General features: G+C 37.7%; 1 protein-coding gene across 1 annotated transcript; it reads left to right on the forward strand.

The window, feature by feature from the left end:
• The first annotated feature begins 6,369 nt into the window (after window positions 1–6,369).
• On the forward strand, window positions 6,370–17,018 carry atp6v1c1a (ATPase H+ transporting V1 subunit C1a). Its single transcript, XM_034297979.2, has 13 exons — window positions 6,370–6,522; window positions 9,459–9,599; window positions 10,411–10,478; window positions 12,539–12,624; window positions 12,718–12,812; window positions 13,190–13,281; window positions 13,401–13,499; window positions 13,612–13,680; window positions 14,283–14,375; window positions 14,700–14,793; window positions 15,136–15,233; window positions 15,745–15,871; window positions 16,356–17,018. The coding sequence occupies exons 2-13, from the start codon at window positions 9,468–9,470 to the stop codon at window positions 16,452–16,454; spliced, it is 1,152 nt and encodes a 383-aa protein (XP_034153870.1). The 5' UTR covers window positions 6,370–6,522; window positions 9,459–9,467; the 3' UTR covers window positions 16,455–17,018.
• The last annotated feature ends 559 nt before the right edge of the window (window positions 17,019–17,577 follow it).

A 17,577-nucleotide genomic window follows, 5' to 3' on the forward strand; every position in this document is an offset into this window, starting at 1 on the left:
GCAAAACAGATGCTGCTCCTTTATTTGAGAGCTGCTGTGAGGGAGGAGTGATGACCGCTCACACCAAGGGTCTCATAAAGAGAAAAAAAAACAAACAGAGGAAACGAATGTGAGGCTTCTACGGTCTCGTGACTTAGTGATCTTATAAGACAAGTCTAATCATAATGTGGTGAATTTTACATTCTCTGTAGGAAGTTCCTCTAAGTTCCCCTTTATGAAAGTCACTCTTTTTCTTGATGTTCATTTGTATATTTTTTGCTCAGGCATTATTATAGTTATGCACATACCATAGATGATTTTGAAATGAAAATACCCATATGTGCTAATTACATTTAAATATAGGTCTAATTGTTAGTATAGAGGATTAATACAGTATAGATGGTGTGAAAATTCTTATATATTCAGTCGCAGGTGACACATGAATTTACATATTTAAAACATTAGTAATTTATTTTTACTGACAAACATTTATAAATACATGGTCTGGTTTATCTCTGACATCTGCAGATACACACTAGTCATGTTATAGAGACATGTGCATCTTCTGGCACTCAGTGATGTTCTTATGCAGTCCAGCTTGTGGTTTGGCTCTTTGAGTTTAATATGTTTGGCAAAACAAAAAAATAAAATAAAATTAACACAATGTGTACTCACCCCAAATGTACGCACGACGTGTGGGGTCCAACATTAGTTTGTTTAGTTTCACACTATTATGAATGTCTATTTCACCCAAAACCTTTTCCAAAAATCATTGAAGAAATGACTTGTAAAATTGCAGGGATAACCTTTAAAAAGTAGAACTATTTAACCATCTGCACTTGTGTACTTCCATTTTCTTACTAAAATCCCGCCTTTAACTAGTAGGAGGCGGGGCTTCTGTGGCAGAACTGTAATTTGCTGAGGAAAAAATTAATTCCGGTTCTCCAAAATGGCTGCCGTTCCCAATGTTACACACTCTACCTCCACAGAGAGTTTCGTTTATTGTTACAGATTACATTAAGTCCAACTTTCTGTTAAACCTCAGGAGAGATTCTGCTGGATATTATTGAAGTACTGGATAAAGTTGTCTTCCATTATCTATTAGCTAGATTAGCTGCGTAGATCCAGTGCAAAACTTAAAAAGAATTCGTCTGACACCAAAAATGTCTTGCTGGGAAAATTCTATGGCTTTAGGCCTGTGCTGCTACATAACCATATAATCAAATATATTGTCAATTGATAATGGGAACTAACTTATCTCACACACTTTTTATTCATTACGTATCCCCTACTGGCATGTAAATAAGGAAATTAATACGTTTTATTAAGATAAACAAGTGTTGCTGTAAGACAAATATATGTTCTGTGCTATATATACCTAATTAGAGTGAACCAGATCAGACGTTTCTAATTATATTTATTTTTTTCCCTGTAAAATTAAAAGTCACAAACTTTTATATATATATATTTTTCAATTTTCAGTGGTCCAATTTCGGTAACCAGCCCATCTGGTACCAACAAACATGCCACAAAGTCACAGAGATCATAGTTTTTCTTCGTTCCGTTGTTTGATGTGAACATTAAGTCTCTTGACCTGTATCTGTATGACTTTATGATGTAGCTGACTTTACAGCTCATTTCCTTATAAAACTGCACAAATTGTACCTGAGACTGCTATTTTTTTTAAAGCGAAGGATTGTCACACCAAATATTGACTTTGTTTCATTTATTATTGCTCTTTATAGAATTTTTTTAATGTAGAAACATTTAATTTCATTATTTTTGAATGTATCTTTGCTCTACAGCATTTCTTTGCATGTGTCCAAGACTTTTGCACATGTATATATCAGATAGTTGAAGATTAAGTGTTTTTCTCAACCTCAAATTTGAGCTCCCAACTTTCTAGTTCCTAAAATTTACTCACTGCTGAGTTACACATCAATGTTAAACCTTGTGTAAACTGGTTACCTTGTGCACAGGACGATATATTCATGCTTCTGCCAACTTGTGTGTTTGTCATGTAGAATAAACACTCCAAGTCGAATGAAAATGTCGAATGACCCAGTGCAGCTGGAATGGGGAAGTGACACAATGCCTCTGTTTGTTCGACCAGCTTCAGCGCCACATTGCCAGTGAAAGTTTGTCCCTCTGGACCACACAACAAGTGTTCCGCGTTTTGTGCCGGCTCCCGCAGGACTATAAATGACTGCATGGCTCCTAATCTAGTGTTGCATCTAAAGTGGCTCCCAGTACAGCTAGATGTTTGATTACCATTGTTCTGGTTAGAATAGTATCTGCGTCTGAGGCGCCTATCGTTGGCAAGACATGTGTTTTGCCCTCTGCAGGCTGTAACACCCTACGGCTTTGCATTGTGCAAGAGGAATTTGCATCTTACACAGCATTGTTGTGGCTATTCAGAACGAAAGCATCTAAAGACCTGTCTTGAATTCTTAGGTTTTAGGAATAAGGGAGATGGTTACATAAGAGAACTTAAGTTTTAGTTTATTAAACGTTTTATTAGGACAAAATGAAGAAGGATTCATTCATTTTCAGTAAACGATTTGGTTGCAGTGGATCTGGAGCCTATCTTGAGAACACTAGGGGCATATGTGTATGTGCTTTGTGCCCTGCAATAGACACGTGCCCCATCCAGGGTGTATTCCCTCCTGGTGCCCAGCATTCCCAAGATCCACTACGAGTCCACCTCCCTGACCATGATTAAACAGTTACTGAAGATGAATGAATGAATGAATGTTACAATATATTAGACTATGTAAGCAATTGGCACTTGCCTAGACCAAAGACTGACCATAACTGGATGTAGGTAGCTTAATATTAAAGCCCTGATCTCATGACTAAAAGGCTGTGAGTTTAAATCCCAGGACTTTGTTGAGTCCCTGAGCAAAATCCTGAATTGCTCAATTATGCCTGGATTGGATTCTGGATCATATGTAAGATGTTTTGCATAAAAGTGTCTGCCAGTAGAATAAATTAAAATGGAAGCAGTGCCATTGGCAGATGATAAAAAGATCTTTGTATGCTTTTTCATGCTGCAGCAAAAAAACCAAAAATGTTTTGATGGTCAACATTTCCAAAACGCTGGATTCTTTACAACATATTTGTAACTGATACCAACTATAACCTGGGCCTGGATGAAAAACGTATGCTTCGAATGACTCTATGATAAGATAATCTTCATTATTATTACCATTATGTAAGAATGTTCATGACTAGTTCATTCCAAAGTACCTCAAGGACACTGATATCAGTTAGGCCTAAAAATAGACAGGCTTTAACCATAACAATGGTGCATATCTTGGGTGTTCTCCCTCATTATCTTTAACCCCTTACCCTTAAAAGGCTGGACTCACCACACCTACTGTGCGTTGGGCTAAAGCATTAAAATGCTATTTAGATGGAAATATAAAAATGCTCATGGGCACTGCTGACAAAAAACAACAGAAGCATTAAAAACAGAAAAAAGACATCAAAAGTACAGTACTGTGCAAACGTCTTAGGCACATGCAAATAAACGCTGTAGAGCAAATATGCCTTCAAAAATAATGTTTTAAATGTTTCTACATTTTAAAAAATACTATAAAGAGCAGTAAACAGTAATAAATGAAACAAAGTCAATATTTGGTGTGACGATCCTTTGCTTTAAAAAAAAAGTATTCTCAGGTGCAGTGTGTGCAGTTTTATAAGGAAATGAGCTGTAAGTGTTACTGAGCATCTTGCAGAAGCAGCCGCAGTTCTTCAGGAGACTTTGACTGTCACACTTGCTTCTTATTTTTGCAGCAAAACCCAGCAGCCTTCATTATGTTTTTTTGTCTGAAAAGTGTCTCTTATGTAATCTGCTGCTTTCTTTACTGACATACAAACATTTTTCTGTAACATTTAATTTTGTGCCAGAAAACTAATGTTTGGAATCTAAAATGTTTTTTTTACTGAATCAATAATGTATACAAAAAAAATAAATAAATAAAAAAATTAAAAAATAAGGTGCCTAAGACTTTTGCACAGTATTGTATGTATTATATATTACAGGTCACCAAGGCTAATAACTTCAGTTATAGTGACATATCTAATAAGCAAAGGTTGTGCTAAATCTGGGGTTGCAAAAAGCATACATTTACATTTAGTTCAATTAGCAGATGGTTTTATCCAGTATGACATACAAATGAGGCAAGATACAAATTCAAGCTGAGCAGTTGAGGGTTAAGTCCTGGAATGTGAACTGATAGCCTTCTGGTACTGTAAAATAGAGGCACATTAACTATTTTCTTGTTTGGTTGGATGTAGCTGCTAATGCAAAACACAAACAACCCAAATTGTAGATAATCTCACATAGATAAAAATGCACCTACTCTTTTCTACTAATGTGCTAATGACCAGAAGTTTATGAGTTCACATCCCATGATGGCCACTGGTGGACCCTTTATCAAGGCCTTTAACTTTCAGCTTTTTTCAGCTTTACTGTATGTTTGCACTGTGAGAATGAATATAAATGTCAATAACTGACTCTGTGTAATCACTTGATTGATTGATGACCGTCACTAATAGCTTGCATCAATCTATAGTCTGGGCTAGAAAGAAATAAGCCCTAGCCTCACTTCGTCATACCATTCGATGTGTTTTTCTTACAGCCATCAGTGGTGCTGTTGTGTTTATTTCCACAAAAGTCCAAAAGACATTTGTTAACAATAAAAGATTCAATGTGGATGCTAAAAACCAAACCTTATATTATTGTCTTTATATCTTTGAAAGACCATTACATCACCCGCCCCTGCAGCTGGGACCTCTTTACTGGAAATGCTGGTTTTTCAGTCTATATTTAGAAAGCAATGACCCTCATATGCTGATGACATTTGGGAAACTAAGGAGTCGTTGTAACAACACGCTAGCGACACGGATGTCGCTGGAGACTAAACAGCCACTGATATTCTCCTCCTGCCACCCTGATATGCATGCGGGTGACTGATTAGGTGACGCGTGCCTAGATATTGTCCCCGTCGGCAGGACAGACGCCAGCCGCTGGGCAGCGAAGCGTGCCTTTTGATCTGAGCGTTCGGCTCCAGTCAGTCCCGGCATTGTGTCCCAACACAATGCAACCCAGACCTGCTGAACTCCACAAACAGATCCCTTTGTGGGTTTTTCCTCAAATGCAGGGTGGGGGACACCCATGGACAGGAAGTGGGACTTCAGTCCAAATACAGAAGGCCGTGCCTCCCTCGGACGGGGCGGCTGACTGGGCATTCCTGACTCTAACCTCCAGGGAAAAGCCAGCACTGAAAACTCGGATTGTTTAAAAGAGATCCCTGAATTTCCCTATTTTATGTATTCTGGCACTTACTGTTGTATGAATGGGGTGGATTTGGTCTTGCATAAGTATTCACCCCCTTGAACTTGTCCACAATTTGTCGCGTTACGGCCTGGACTTAATTGGGATTTTTATTATTTGATTTACACCATATGTCTGACAATGGTGCTAATCTTTTTTTTTTGTGGTACAAAAGTTAATTAAACAAAAAAAGCAGCCATTTGTTGGTTGCACAAGTTTTCACCCCTCTGGGTTTTGCAATTGCAATTACAGCTGCAGGTCTTCTGTCTCTATCAGCTTTGCACTTTGCAATTGTTTGCATATTTTTCTTAGAATATTTTTCCCAAACTCTGTCATAATTTATAGAGACCGTTGGTGAAAAGGAATTTTCAACTCTTGCCAGATCATATATGTGTTAAAGTTATGAGTGATTAATAAGTATATTTCATTTAGGCTATTTTGCATTTTAAACTTTTTTTGTTGCTTATAGTTTTGCTCATATAATTTTACGATTGCCATAACATGTTTATGTTTACTTAGAAAAAAAGAGTGTTTTTTCCACAAGTTATGAACTTCTATTCAAAAAAGATCTGAAATTCAGAAGAACATTTCACCAGATTTACTTTATTTTTTTTCACAGAGCTGTCACTTTAAAGCCATTTACTACCAAAGAACTAAAATGGTGACATAATGCTAAATCAATATAAAAGTCCCTATATTTTATTATTATTTTTTTTTTAGGGTTGCTGTAGTTCAGTGTTGTATTGTTTCCTGATCTGTCATTGCTACAGTGCTGATATTAGTGCCTTAATATCACTTTATTCATTTCCTTTCCAATCCATCTTCTATCTTGGGCACATGTGTCATGTTAGAATTATAATAATAATAATAAAAACATGTTTACAGCTTTACAACAATCTCAAAACTGCTCTACTGTGGCTGAGTATTAAATGAAATGATTGAATATTAAATTAAATAGATTAAATGTGTGAGTGCAGTAGCACCTCCGCTGCATTAGGTGGCGCTGTGACGCCGCGGATTCAACCCCACCCCCCACCCCCCCTCCGGTGGATCAGCTGACTGTGACGCGCTCTGGAAACACCACTGTTATGACATTATGAATGTCCATTCGTACGATTTACCGCTTTAAATAATAACCCAGTCATAGACAATAATTAATATTTTATCTGCTTTTTTACCACGTGTATCCTCGCCTAGCCCAGGTAAGCCGTTTTTCTGTGACTAAAGTCGTTTAACTTGTGCATTCTGCTGTGTTGATTTGCTGCGAAATATAATAGCAGCTAGCTTTTAGCCATGTTAGCTCTATAACCTTTCCAGGCAAGCTAGCGTTAGCTGAACATACAGGAGTTATTATATATATAAAAACATCATGAGTTGCTTAAAATCACGCGTTATAATACTACAGTGCATACATTATATTATATTACAAAAACAGCGAGGAAGCACAATATGATCAGTGTGTTAGAGGAAAGAATTACAAAATAATATTAGCAAGTTCAACAAATTGCTGACATTATGATTATTTATGTTTTTTGCAGGTTATGTCTAGAATTATAATATATGTATATATATATATATATATATAGATAGATAGATAGATAGATAGTTAGATAGACATATTAAATACTGCTGTTTTGTTTTTGTAGCACAAATCATGCGCTTTTAATCGGCTCGATCCGAAATGCCGTCCTGTTCCACTTAGAGCACTCCACAGATCCGCTATTAACCGTTACCGTTACCGTTAATGTTATTACTTCACCGGTGTAGAGCCTCTGTGTAGGGAGGACGGAGGCATTTGGCATCCAGCCATATTTACTGCAGCAGTTATCTACATGACGGTTAAGTCCCCTGAAGACGTCATTTTAAACCATTAAAATAATATTTGTAGAATAATACATTGCTGTATATTTATAATTGCTCGGTTAAACGGGTAAAATCGCTTATAAAGATATAACATCTATATAAAAAAAACAAACAAACAAACAAAAAAAAGAAATCATGTATGAATATGTATGAAATGTAAATTTTGGGAACGCCCCCTCGTCATTAAGCCATCAGTAATATCACTGACGTCAGATCATTTAACTAGCCGGTTAGCTAATTGCTAATAAACTAGCTCACATTTGTCACAGATGAATAAATATATGTCCAGAAATAAAATTTGACATATTTCTTTACCCCAAGTGACAAAAAAACGCTTGCTGAAGTTTGTTTTTTTCAGTTTTGTGGTAGTTTTAAATCAAAGAGGCTAATGTTATTGGTATTTATCAAGATAAAAAAAAAACATTACGCTAGCTTTGTTGCTAAGACTTTAGGTTTGAAGCTCTGTGTGCTGTGAATTGTCAATAAGTTTGTAGAAGGAGTCAAACCTCAGCAAAAATCAGTATTGGTACCTAATCCCATCACATGAACTGTTAGAGGAACAGCTGAGTTGAAGCTAACATGGATGATAAACTATCTTACACACTCTGCATACTAAAGCAAATGTACTTGAATTTACCAGACTGTAGAAGCTGAGTTAGTGACCAGGAGGTTGTGAGTTCGAATCCCTTGAGAAAGATCATGAACTGTCACAAATGACACAAAAGACCTGAGAGGCAAACACAACTGCTTAAGTGTCTGAAATCATGAAAAAACTATTGCTGAGAGCAGTGATTGAGCAAACACAAGTATCGAATACAATACAAAGATAAAATGATGATGGAAACAAGACAGAACTGTCAGAAATCTCAACCTCAGATCTGTTGGTAAATTGAGAAAAAAAGACCCCAGAATGAATAAATGCACTAGGCATCAATTGCAGATTGCAGGAACACCAACATTACATCAGCTTACACATTTCATGATAGTAATTCGCATACTCGCTCAGAGGATCCAGAGGTTTTTGAGAAGCTGAAGGTTTCTGGAGATCTCCTGAACAAGACCTACACAGTTCCTGAAAGAGTTCCAGCTCTGCAAAACCTTCAGTTGTTAAAATGTTTGATTTGGTCATGTTTCCCTTTTTTAAAAGGAATTTTCTAGTTCTTTGTCAGTGTAATCTTTGCAGCACAAAGTTCTCAAACTTTTCGATGTAAAAATAAATCCCACAGACCCCCTCAGTACAGATCTATTCCATGAACATTATTTAAATGCAATGCAATAATATTTTGTCTATTTATTAGAGAAACCATAGTGCTTTCTATTCCTGAACTTTCCAATGAGAGAACACATTAGGTCCAAGTTGAAGTTATTTAGGCTGATTTCTTTATTAGCTTATTGAGGTTTGGAGTTGTTGTTCTTTCGGCTGCTCCCTGTTAGGGGTCGACATCTCGGATCATTGGTCCGCGTATATGATTTTGGCACCGTTTTTACGCCGGATGCCCTTCCTGACGCAACCCTCCCCAATTTTTATCCGGGCTTGGGACCAGCACTGAGAGCACACTGAGGGTTGGAGTAAACTCATTAAAACACAGGAGCAGTCAAATAGACTAATAACTATAAGAACCCAATAATAAATATACCATATCTTATGCGACAGCTACCAACCAGGGAGAATGAAAGGCTAACACGTGCTTCTTCTAAGATATGTGAAGCCAGTCTCGTCTTTTTTTCTCAACTACTGCTTCACAGGGGAGCTTAGCACACTCAGACGAAAGCGCAATCCACCCTCTTCCGCATACATGAGCTCATAGATGCTAGTGTCGCTGTGATTGACAGGAGAGAGAGAGAGAGAGTATGACATCCCCTCCCACCCAGAGCAAGGATAGCTGTGGCATTATCGGGCTTTGAACTTGGGATCTCCTGAACATACGGCAAATGCTTTTCTGTTGCACCACTTGGAAGCCCAAATATAATAACTTTGATAATGGTGGTTTGTGATCTTCTGTGCTGTAACTAAATTACTACAAGAACTATAAGAACTATGGCTGTAGCATATGTGCAATTACCATAAACAAGATTGTCCACACAATATTGTAACAATAACAACAATAACACACAATAACAATATTGTAAACCATTAATAAATCGAGTATTTTATGAATAGAGACAATACACAAATGATACTGATTTCCAAAACCTCCATACAGCAAGACCGCTTGCATATTCTGTCGGATTGTGTACGTAATAAAAGCATGCTCCTGCTGTTTTTCTGCCTCAGTGTTCAGTCATGACGGAGTTCTGGTTGATCTCGGCTCCTGGAGAGAAAACCTGCCAGCAGACATGGGACAAGCTGATGGTGGCCACCACTCGCACCAACAACCTGTCCACTAACAACAAGTTCAACATCCCGGACCTCAAGGTTGTGCTGTTTTTTATTTTTTAAATTTATTTATCTTACTTTCACATACGCGGTATCATTTGGTGCATCTCTGAAATGTGTTGTGAGCAATTTACGTACACAGTATTTAGATTCATTAGATATTTCTGCCTTTGTCAGATGGAACTGTTTGCTAGTTTTGTGTAATTCCCCCTCTGAGGAAATTCAGGACTTCTCTGTTTGAGTAAATTGTGAATGCTTTCAGTTCCTCTTGCATGAATCTTAACAGAATGTGATCTGTGTGAGTGAATCTAACTGTCCACACTTCTCTTAAAGAGTTTCAAGTTAAAGGAACTTTCACAAGGACGAATGTGTTTTATCGCTTTTAGTAAGATAAAGGACTACCCAGTGCTTACATGCATAGAGATTCAGCCACAATTTATTGATTTATTTACTGTATTTTAACATTGTCTTGAAAAGTTTACAGAAACAACTCTGTGCCTTTACTAAAGAGTAAAGTATTGGCACCCTTTTCTTCGTTTGGGTCTGATGTTCCTGGAGCACCAACATACAAGAGGCTCGAACATCTTTTAGTTTATACCATCTATAAGCATTTATTATTGTTGTTGCCTAATGCTGACTTTGCACATCTTTCTAGGATGAAAAGTATGTGCTCCTCTTTCCTACAAAGCAGCAGATTGTACCCCTTTATAAGTTTATTGGCGCCTGATGAGGCGAGAACAGAGGCGGCGCCGCGTGAAGCTCTGACTGATCAAACACAGCCTGGCTGCGTTTTCTTTGCTCCATCATTCTGCTTTCTGATCAAAGCCCGTGTCTCTCCGTTCCCTTGCAGGTCGGGACGTTAGATGTTTTAGTCGGACTCTCAGACGAGCTGGCCAAGTTGGACTCTTTTGTAGAGAGGTATGTTTTTTTTTTTTTTTTTTTCTTCTCTTCACTCTCCAGGAAAACATTGCAGTGCAAACCATCACTCTGGTCACACTCTTTGATCTGAACAAACTTTTCCAGTCTCGCCCAGGCTATTTCAGTTTGAATTCTGTGAAATTTTGTGTTTGCGATGATGCGATTAGTTAGGACAGGCTCAGTGTTCAGGGTTCGAGTCAAAGGACTTTAATCTTTCCTGCTTATTTAGCGTGCTGAGGAATCTCGCTCAGCAGTGTGATGCCCGCTGTCCCTGGCTAAAATTAACCATTAGCAGTTTGGTGACACACCACTGCCTCTTTCCTCAATCATATTTAACACTCATGACTTATGCCTCAAGCGCAGTTACAAGGTTCTATTTATAAGCGTCTGGAAGCTCTAAAAGCTCAAAATTCACAGACGAGTCATTCTGGCAGGCTCCTGGACGCAGTCCGGCTTTCTTTTTTTCTTCTTCAGTGTGCCGGTTGAAAAACACTCAGACCCTCAGACCCTCAGCAGCTGCGTCAAGGAACAATTCTACTTAGAAATAAATTTAGTAATGTAAAATTATTTTTTTTAATCAATTTATAACATATATATTAACATATACATACCTGTGTAAGAGAGAGAGAGAGAGAGAGAGAGATCAGTGGATATCAGTCACATATATTGTCACAATACATACGTAGCATATCACTGGTATCAATATAACCTCTACATGTTAGATGTTAGTCACATTAACAAAGAAACAATTAGTAGTTAAAAGAATAGCTGGCAAAAAAAAAAAAAATTCTCAGAATTGTCTATAGGCAGTTGCAAAATGCTGTTTATAAACATTTAAAATACATGACTATATTGCAAATTCAAAACTATATCTATTACACTCACACACAAAATGGCTTCGGAAGAGGCAGACATGACAGAAATCTTACCAAAGTTTTAACCAGTTTTTTCCCCACACTGGAGCAATACAGTACAATACGTATAATCCTTCATATTTACGCTCTCTTGAAAGAATTTATGCTCTCACTTTTTCTAAAACTATGCAGATTTATACCACAGCTTTGTAGAATTCTTGAATCTGTTCAGCTGCAACACAAATGACAGGTTTATAATTATGTGCTTGTTCTTATTTCAGTGACAAGCTGTTTTTTTTTTTTTTTTTTAACTTGAAGAGAAAGGGAATGACTGTTTATAGCTGCTTTAACATAAGTGTTAACAGGAACTTGTTTTGTGGACATTCCCCAACATTAAACATAACTATAAACAGATAAAATATACAGTGTGTCTGCATTTTCTTTTTAAATAAATAAAAATTGTAAGCATTAGCAAATCACGACATGCTGTTATAGGAAAATAATCAATCATTAATAAAAATATTTTAAAAAATTATTAATATATAAAAATACCTTTGAAGAATTCATGAGAGCAAAGTAAAAACATTTTTATTGATTGAATTCACAAACTGCCCATAGACTTTAATTATGTTATAAGATTTTCTGGTTTTCTGTTCTGTTCACTGTACATGAAAATGCTAGAATAATCTTTTAAACTAAAACGCAACAAAGCAGGTCTGTTCTTTCTTTCCTTTTCATTAGTACAGATAATATGTGGCTCATGACTCCTTCTGGGAAAAGTGAGAAAAGTGAGGACAGCCCGATATAATCTGAATTCTTGATAACAAATTCAGTTTAATTTTAATGCTCCTGAGCACCAGATTTTTTATAACATCTTGTATGTGGCAGCAGTGAATCGATTGTGTAAATAGTTTTCATGTCCCTAAAGCAGCAACACACCCACTGCCCAAATAATAGACAATGCTTTAATGCTTCATAGTTTCTGATTTATACATCTGGCAGTGACTGTAAGCCATTTCCTTATAGTCCTGAGGGAAAAAAGAGGAAGAATTCCATTTTCTGATTTCTTAGTGTTTTTTTTTTTTTTTTAACTTCTCTGTTTTCACCGAATTCTCAGTTTGCCTTTGAAGCTCTCACTAAAGTGTGTTTTCTGAGGACAGTACGGGATGGTAACAGGGTGTGATGTGTGTTTGATGCGGTTTGCAGTGTGGTGAAGAAGGTGGCGCAGTACATGGCCGACGTGCTCGAGGACAGCCGTGATAAAGTTCAGGAGAACCTGCTGGCAAACGGAGGTGAGCCAAGCGCTCACATCTCCTTCATCTCCACACGGAACCTTTGAACCTTTTTTGAGCTTTTCTGAATTTTCTTATTCTTGATGTTATTAGTGGATCTGATCACCTACATCACGAGGTTCCAGTGGGACATGGCGAAATACCCCATAAAGCAATCTTTGAAGAACATATCTGAAATCATATCTAAGGCAAGTCTAAATGAATGTATTATGAGTAACGATAATGCTCATGGTCACAGGTCTATATAGGGCTTGGCCCCTTAGTTCCATTTACATTTATGGCATTTGGCAGACGCCCTTATCCAGAGCGACTTATAATTACCTCACTTATACACCTGAGCAGTTGAGGGTTAAGGGCCTTGCTCAAGGGCCCAGCAGTGGTAGCTTGGTGGTGCTGGGATTCGAACTCTCAACCTTCCGATCAGAAGTCCCACATCTTAACCACTGAGCTACCACTTCCCTATATAGGGCAGTTTTGGTGTTTGTGTGAGTGCATACTTGTATACCTGAGCCGTGCCACTAGAATGCTGAATAATAAAACTTTTGTCTCCCTCTGTTGTTAATAGCAAGTAACGCAGATTGATAACGATTTAAAGGCCCGAGCTTCAGCCTACAACAACCTGAAGGGAAACCTGCAGAACCTGGAGAGGAAGAACGCGTGAGTGAAGAACACTAGCATGAACAAACTGTTACTGACTGTATTTAAATACATTTGGTTTAAGGCTAGGGTTTAAGTTAAGGGGTCTGAGGTGTATAACATATAACCCCTTTCCTCAGAGGGAGCCTGCTGACCCGCAGCCTGGCCGACATTGTAAAGAAAGAAGACTTTGTGCTCGACTCTGAGTACCTCGTCACTCTGTTGGTGGTGGTACCGAAGTAAATGAAGCTTGTTTGGATATTTTTTAAATTTATATATTATCTTTTGACAGCTCCCAGAATTTAAAGTTCCACTCTATAAAGTCTAACAGATGATACGGCTTCTCTACAGGACAAATTATGCAGACTGGCAGAAGACGTACGAGACTCTCGCGGAAATGGTGGTGCCGCGGTCCACAAAGTAAGCTCAGCTTCTTTCCAACCCGTGAGCCAGGTTAATTCATGCAAAATTCGAAAAAAGTTCAGAAGCTGCTGCGCGTAGTGTGTGGAAATAATACTGATAGCAGAACATTAGAATGGATTCTATTGATTATCAAGGTAATCACCGTGTATAAAAGAATGCCTGCTAGATTTTTTTTCTTGAAGCAGATAGAATTTGGTGAGGCTTATGGTCCAGGTTAATTTATAGTCTGAATGTTGGAGCAAAATGGATTAAACTTGAACTATAAATGTGGAAGTGTTAAGAATGCTGAAGAGACCCAGAGACGGTTATTTATTCGAAATATTCTTTTGCTGGGCGCCAATACTTTTTCCATATATGTTTTCGGAAGAAAAATTCTTAGGGAGTTAGCAGGTTAGATGTTTCTGCAGTTGTTTGTGGAAGATTTGAATTTTTTTTTTTTTTTAACACAGCCATTTTTCACACTCTTGAAGGGTGCCAATAATTCTGGAGTTTACTGTAAAAAATAGAATGGATGCATGCAAACATCAGGCCAGTATAATTGTTCAGTAACACATGAGTCAGGACCTGCTGGACTAACTCTGAGCTTTGTATGTCCACAGTTTGCTGTTCGAGGATCAGGACAGTGGGCTGTTCAGCGTCACGCTGTTCCGCAAAGCCATCGACGACTTCAGGCACAAAGCCAGAGAGAACAAGTATGGTGGAGCTTTCATATTTACTACTTCAATATGATTAGTCAGAAGGCGTTGATTAATTTTTCATAACAGCACTGCTCTGATAGTAGTGCTAGCTGTAATTCAACAGATACTGATGTGCTGATATGTTATCGTTTCTATAATAACATCTCATTCACAGGGATGTGTATGGCGGACAGTCTGAATAATCTAATGCTAATAATAATTGTATAGTGAACTTAAGTGTGAGAAAGGTGCCAGAGTGATTATTATTGTATTGCTAGTAGATATTTGTTAGGTTTGCATCTTGATAACCTCCCAGTAAGATGTGTTTACTGTTTGCAGGTTCGTGGTACGAGATTTCCAGTACAACGAGGAGGAGATGAAGGCGGATAAAGAGGAGATGACGAGGCTCTCCACCGATAAGAAGAAGCAGTTTGTATGGATCAGTCTCGGCTTTTCCTATCAAGTGCTTTCTAATAAGATATAATACATCTCTAGTACTCCAGAATCAGCTCATCGTAATTTACTAGGCTAAAAGTGTTAGCTAATATATTATAATATATAATATATGGCGAGTTTGTTAGGTTGTCTAAGTGCAGATTAAGGTAAAGAAAGGAGTATATGATGATTATTCTTGGCTTTGCTTCCAAGCAAGTTTTTGGGGAAAAGCATTACATTACAAAAGCATTTTTGGGGAAAAGCTTTGGACTGGAATAAGTCAATAAATCAGTGATGATTATTAGCGTGTGGTTATTAATGCTGTGTCTGGTGTCTGCAGGGTCCTCTGGTGCGATGGCTGAAAGTGAACTTCAGTGAAGCCTTCATCGCATGGATCCACATCAAGGCTCTGAGGGTGTTTGTGGAGTCTGTGCTAAGGTATAATTATAGAAAAGTCTGCGCTATGACTTCTATAACTATAGTTCACACAAGTTTAGGTTTGTATTGGAGCTACAGGGCCACAATAGCTAACAAGTAAGCTACGTTTAAAGCCATCCATTTAAATAACCTCCCACTTCTCAAACAGGATACAATTAAGCAGTCTTGCTGGACTCTAACGAGATCTCAAATAGAGATACTAACTTACTTACATGATTTGATACTGTATGACACAACTTTTCAAACCTCAGACTTGGGTAGGAGACAGTTTCCAAAGATTGAATGATAGATGTAATTTGGATGATGCTATATTTCTTTTTAATGACCGATTCATTCATTCATTCATTCATCTTCAGTAAATGCTCTATACTGGTCAGGGTTGTGGTGGATCTGAAGTCTACTTAACTCCAACTTAAAGGAGGAACTTCGGAAGTTATAGAAATAGAAAAAATTATAGAAAAATGTATGTTTGTGTGCTCAGTGTTAACGGTGCATGTCCTCACCTGCACAGGTACGGCTTACCTGTGAACTTCCAGGCCATGCTGCTGCAGCCCACTAAGAAGAACATGAAGAAGCTGCGGGAAGTGCTGTATGAGCTCTATAAGCATCTGGACAGCAGCGCTGCTGCGATTATCGATGTAAGTGTCAGCTATGACCAGCATCCAGCATTCTACACACACAGCCCACAGCCTAAGGGTTTCTTACTCCTTTTCACTCTGAATGGATGTGGAGTGGGACCAGAGTTTTCCCCAAGAGAAAAAAAGAGAACCTATTTCATGATTAGATGTACAGAATAAGGACAGACTTGCTGCATACCTTAAATTATAGGTACTATTTTAAACTATTTTATTTTAAATTGTTTTATCTTTTTCTTTTGCACATGCATAACCTAAAGAGGTGAAACACCCTGTAAGAGGACCAACACAAAGTCTCCATAGTTAAAATGCACACCTTGTTAAAATGTCCAGCTGAAAAACCTGACTGTGGTATAATGACCAACCTGTATTAGTTTTTGAAAAATGAAGAAATAATTCCTGGACATTTGAATTCAGAAGGATAGGCAGAAATCAGTAGTCGTATGATTTTAGAATTTCTGATTTTCATCTTCTTTGCTTTCTCTAGCAATCTGCTATGGACATTCCCGGGCTGAATCTGAGCCAGCAGGAGTATTACCCCTATGTCTACTACAAAATCGACTGCAACCTACTTGACTTCAAATAATCCACAAAAATAATCCAGCACTGCACGCCGTCACATCCCACAGCTCTGTGGTTCAGTCCTAGTGAAGAAGTGTGAGATGATGTTTCACTGAGTTGTATATTTATCCTTTCACCTCTCTCTCTCTCTCTCTCTCTCGCTTTCTTGCTTTCTCTCTCTCTCTCTCTCTCTCTCTCTCTCATATGTTCATTCCTGTTCTGAGATCCTCCTCGCCCTGCTGCTCACTCCAGAGTGTGTGACTGCCGTCCCCATCATGTTTACAGGATTTTTTTTTTAAACTAAGATCATCTCTGTATTTATAAGTGAATGGATCAGATCTGTATCTATATATAAAAGAAGCAATTCTGTGTTTTAATATGATCGTCATTCCATTGTAGGTTAATGCTTTGTGTTTGTTCCATTTCAGAGTCACTAATAGATATTTTGTTGTATGAGGACGCAGGTGTCTTTACCTTCTCTGTATCAGTAGTTCCACGCAGAGGAACGAATTGTGTTACAAACGATACAATAATGGACAATGTGTTGTGTAAATTTGATGTTGATGAAATATAATATATATGTGAAAAATATTGTGTTCCAGCTCTTGCATTTGTGGGATTTGTTAAACTCATTAGCACCTTGAACACCACTTCACCAGCAGACTGCAATAGCGTTGTACTTCTATGTTAAAATACTCAACAAACTGATATGCACACAGCCTCCATGCCTTATTTATTTATTTTTATTTTATTTAAATGTTCCATAGCAGCATGGTTCTGACAGTATATTAATGCCCGGATTCTGAAAGTTTATCGTTTCTATAGTAACATATCATTCACAAGGACTTGTATGGTGGCACTCCTTATAATGTTATCCTAATAATGTACAAATTTTACACGTGCTGTCATTTAAGTAAGAAAATCATTGATACTGTGAAATTTTCTGTCCAGAGGTTTAGGTAACATTTATGGAAGGAGTCTCCAGTGTCAGGACTTTGTAACAGTCCGAGGTAAAGCAGTAATTTTAGGTTTTCTGACACAGTAAAGCCTTCAGGACAGCATTCCAATTTCTCTGTAATTTCACTAACATGGCAACAAGAAAGGTTACTGAGAGAACGGCTGTTCATAGCTGCTATAACGTAAGAAAT

The sequence above is a fragment of the Pangasianodon hypophthalmus genome, chromosome 22 (assembly GCF_027358585.1).
Source record: "Pangasianodon hypophthalmus isolate fPanHyp1 chromosome 22, fPanHyp1.pri, whole genome shotgun sequence".
NCBI classification, from domain to species: Eukaryota; Metazoa; Chordata; class Actinopteri; order Siluriformes; family Pangasiidae; genus Pangasianodon; species Pangasianodon hypophthalmus.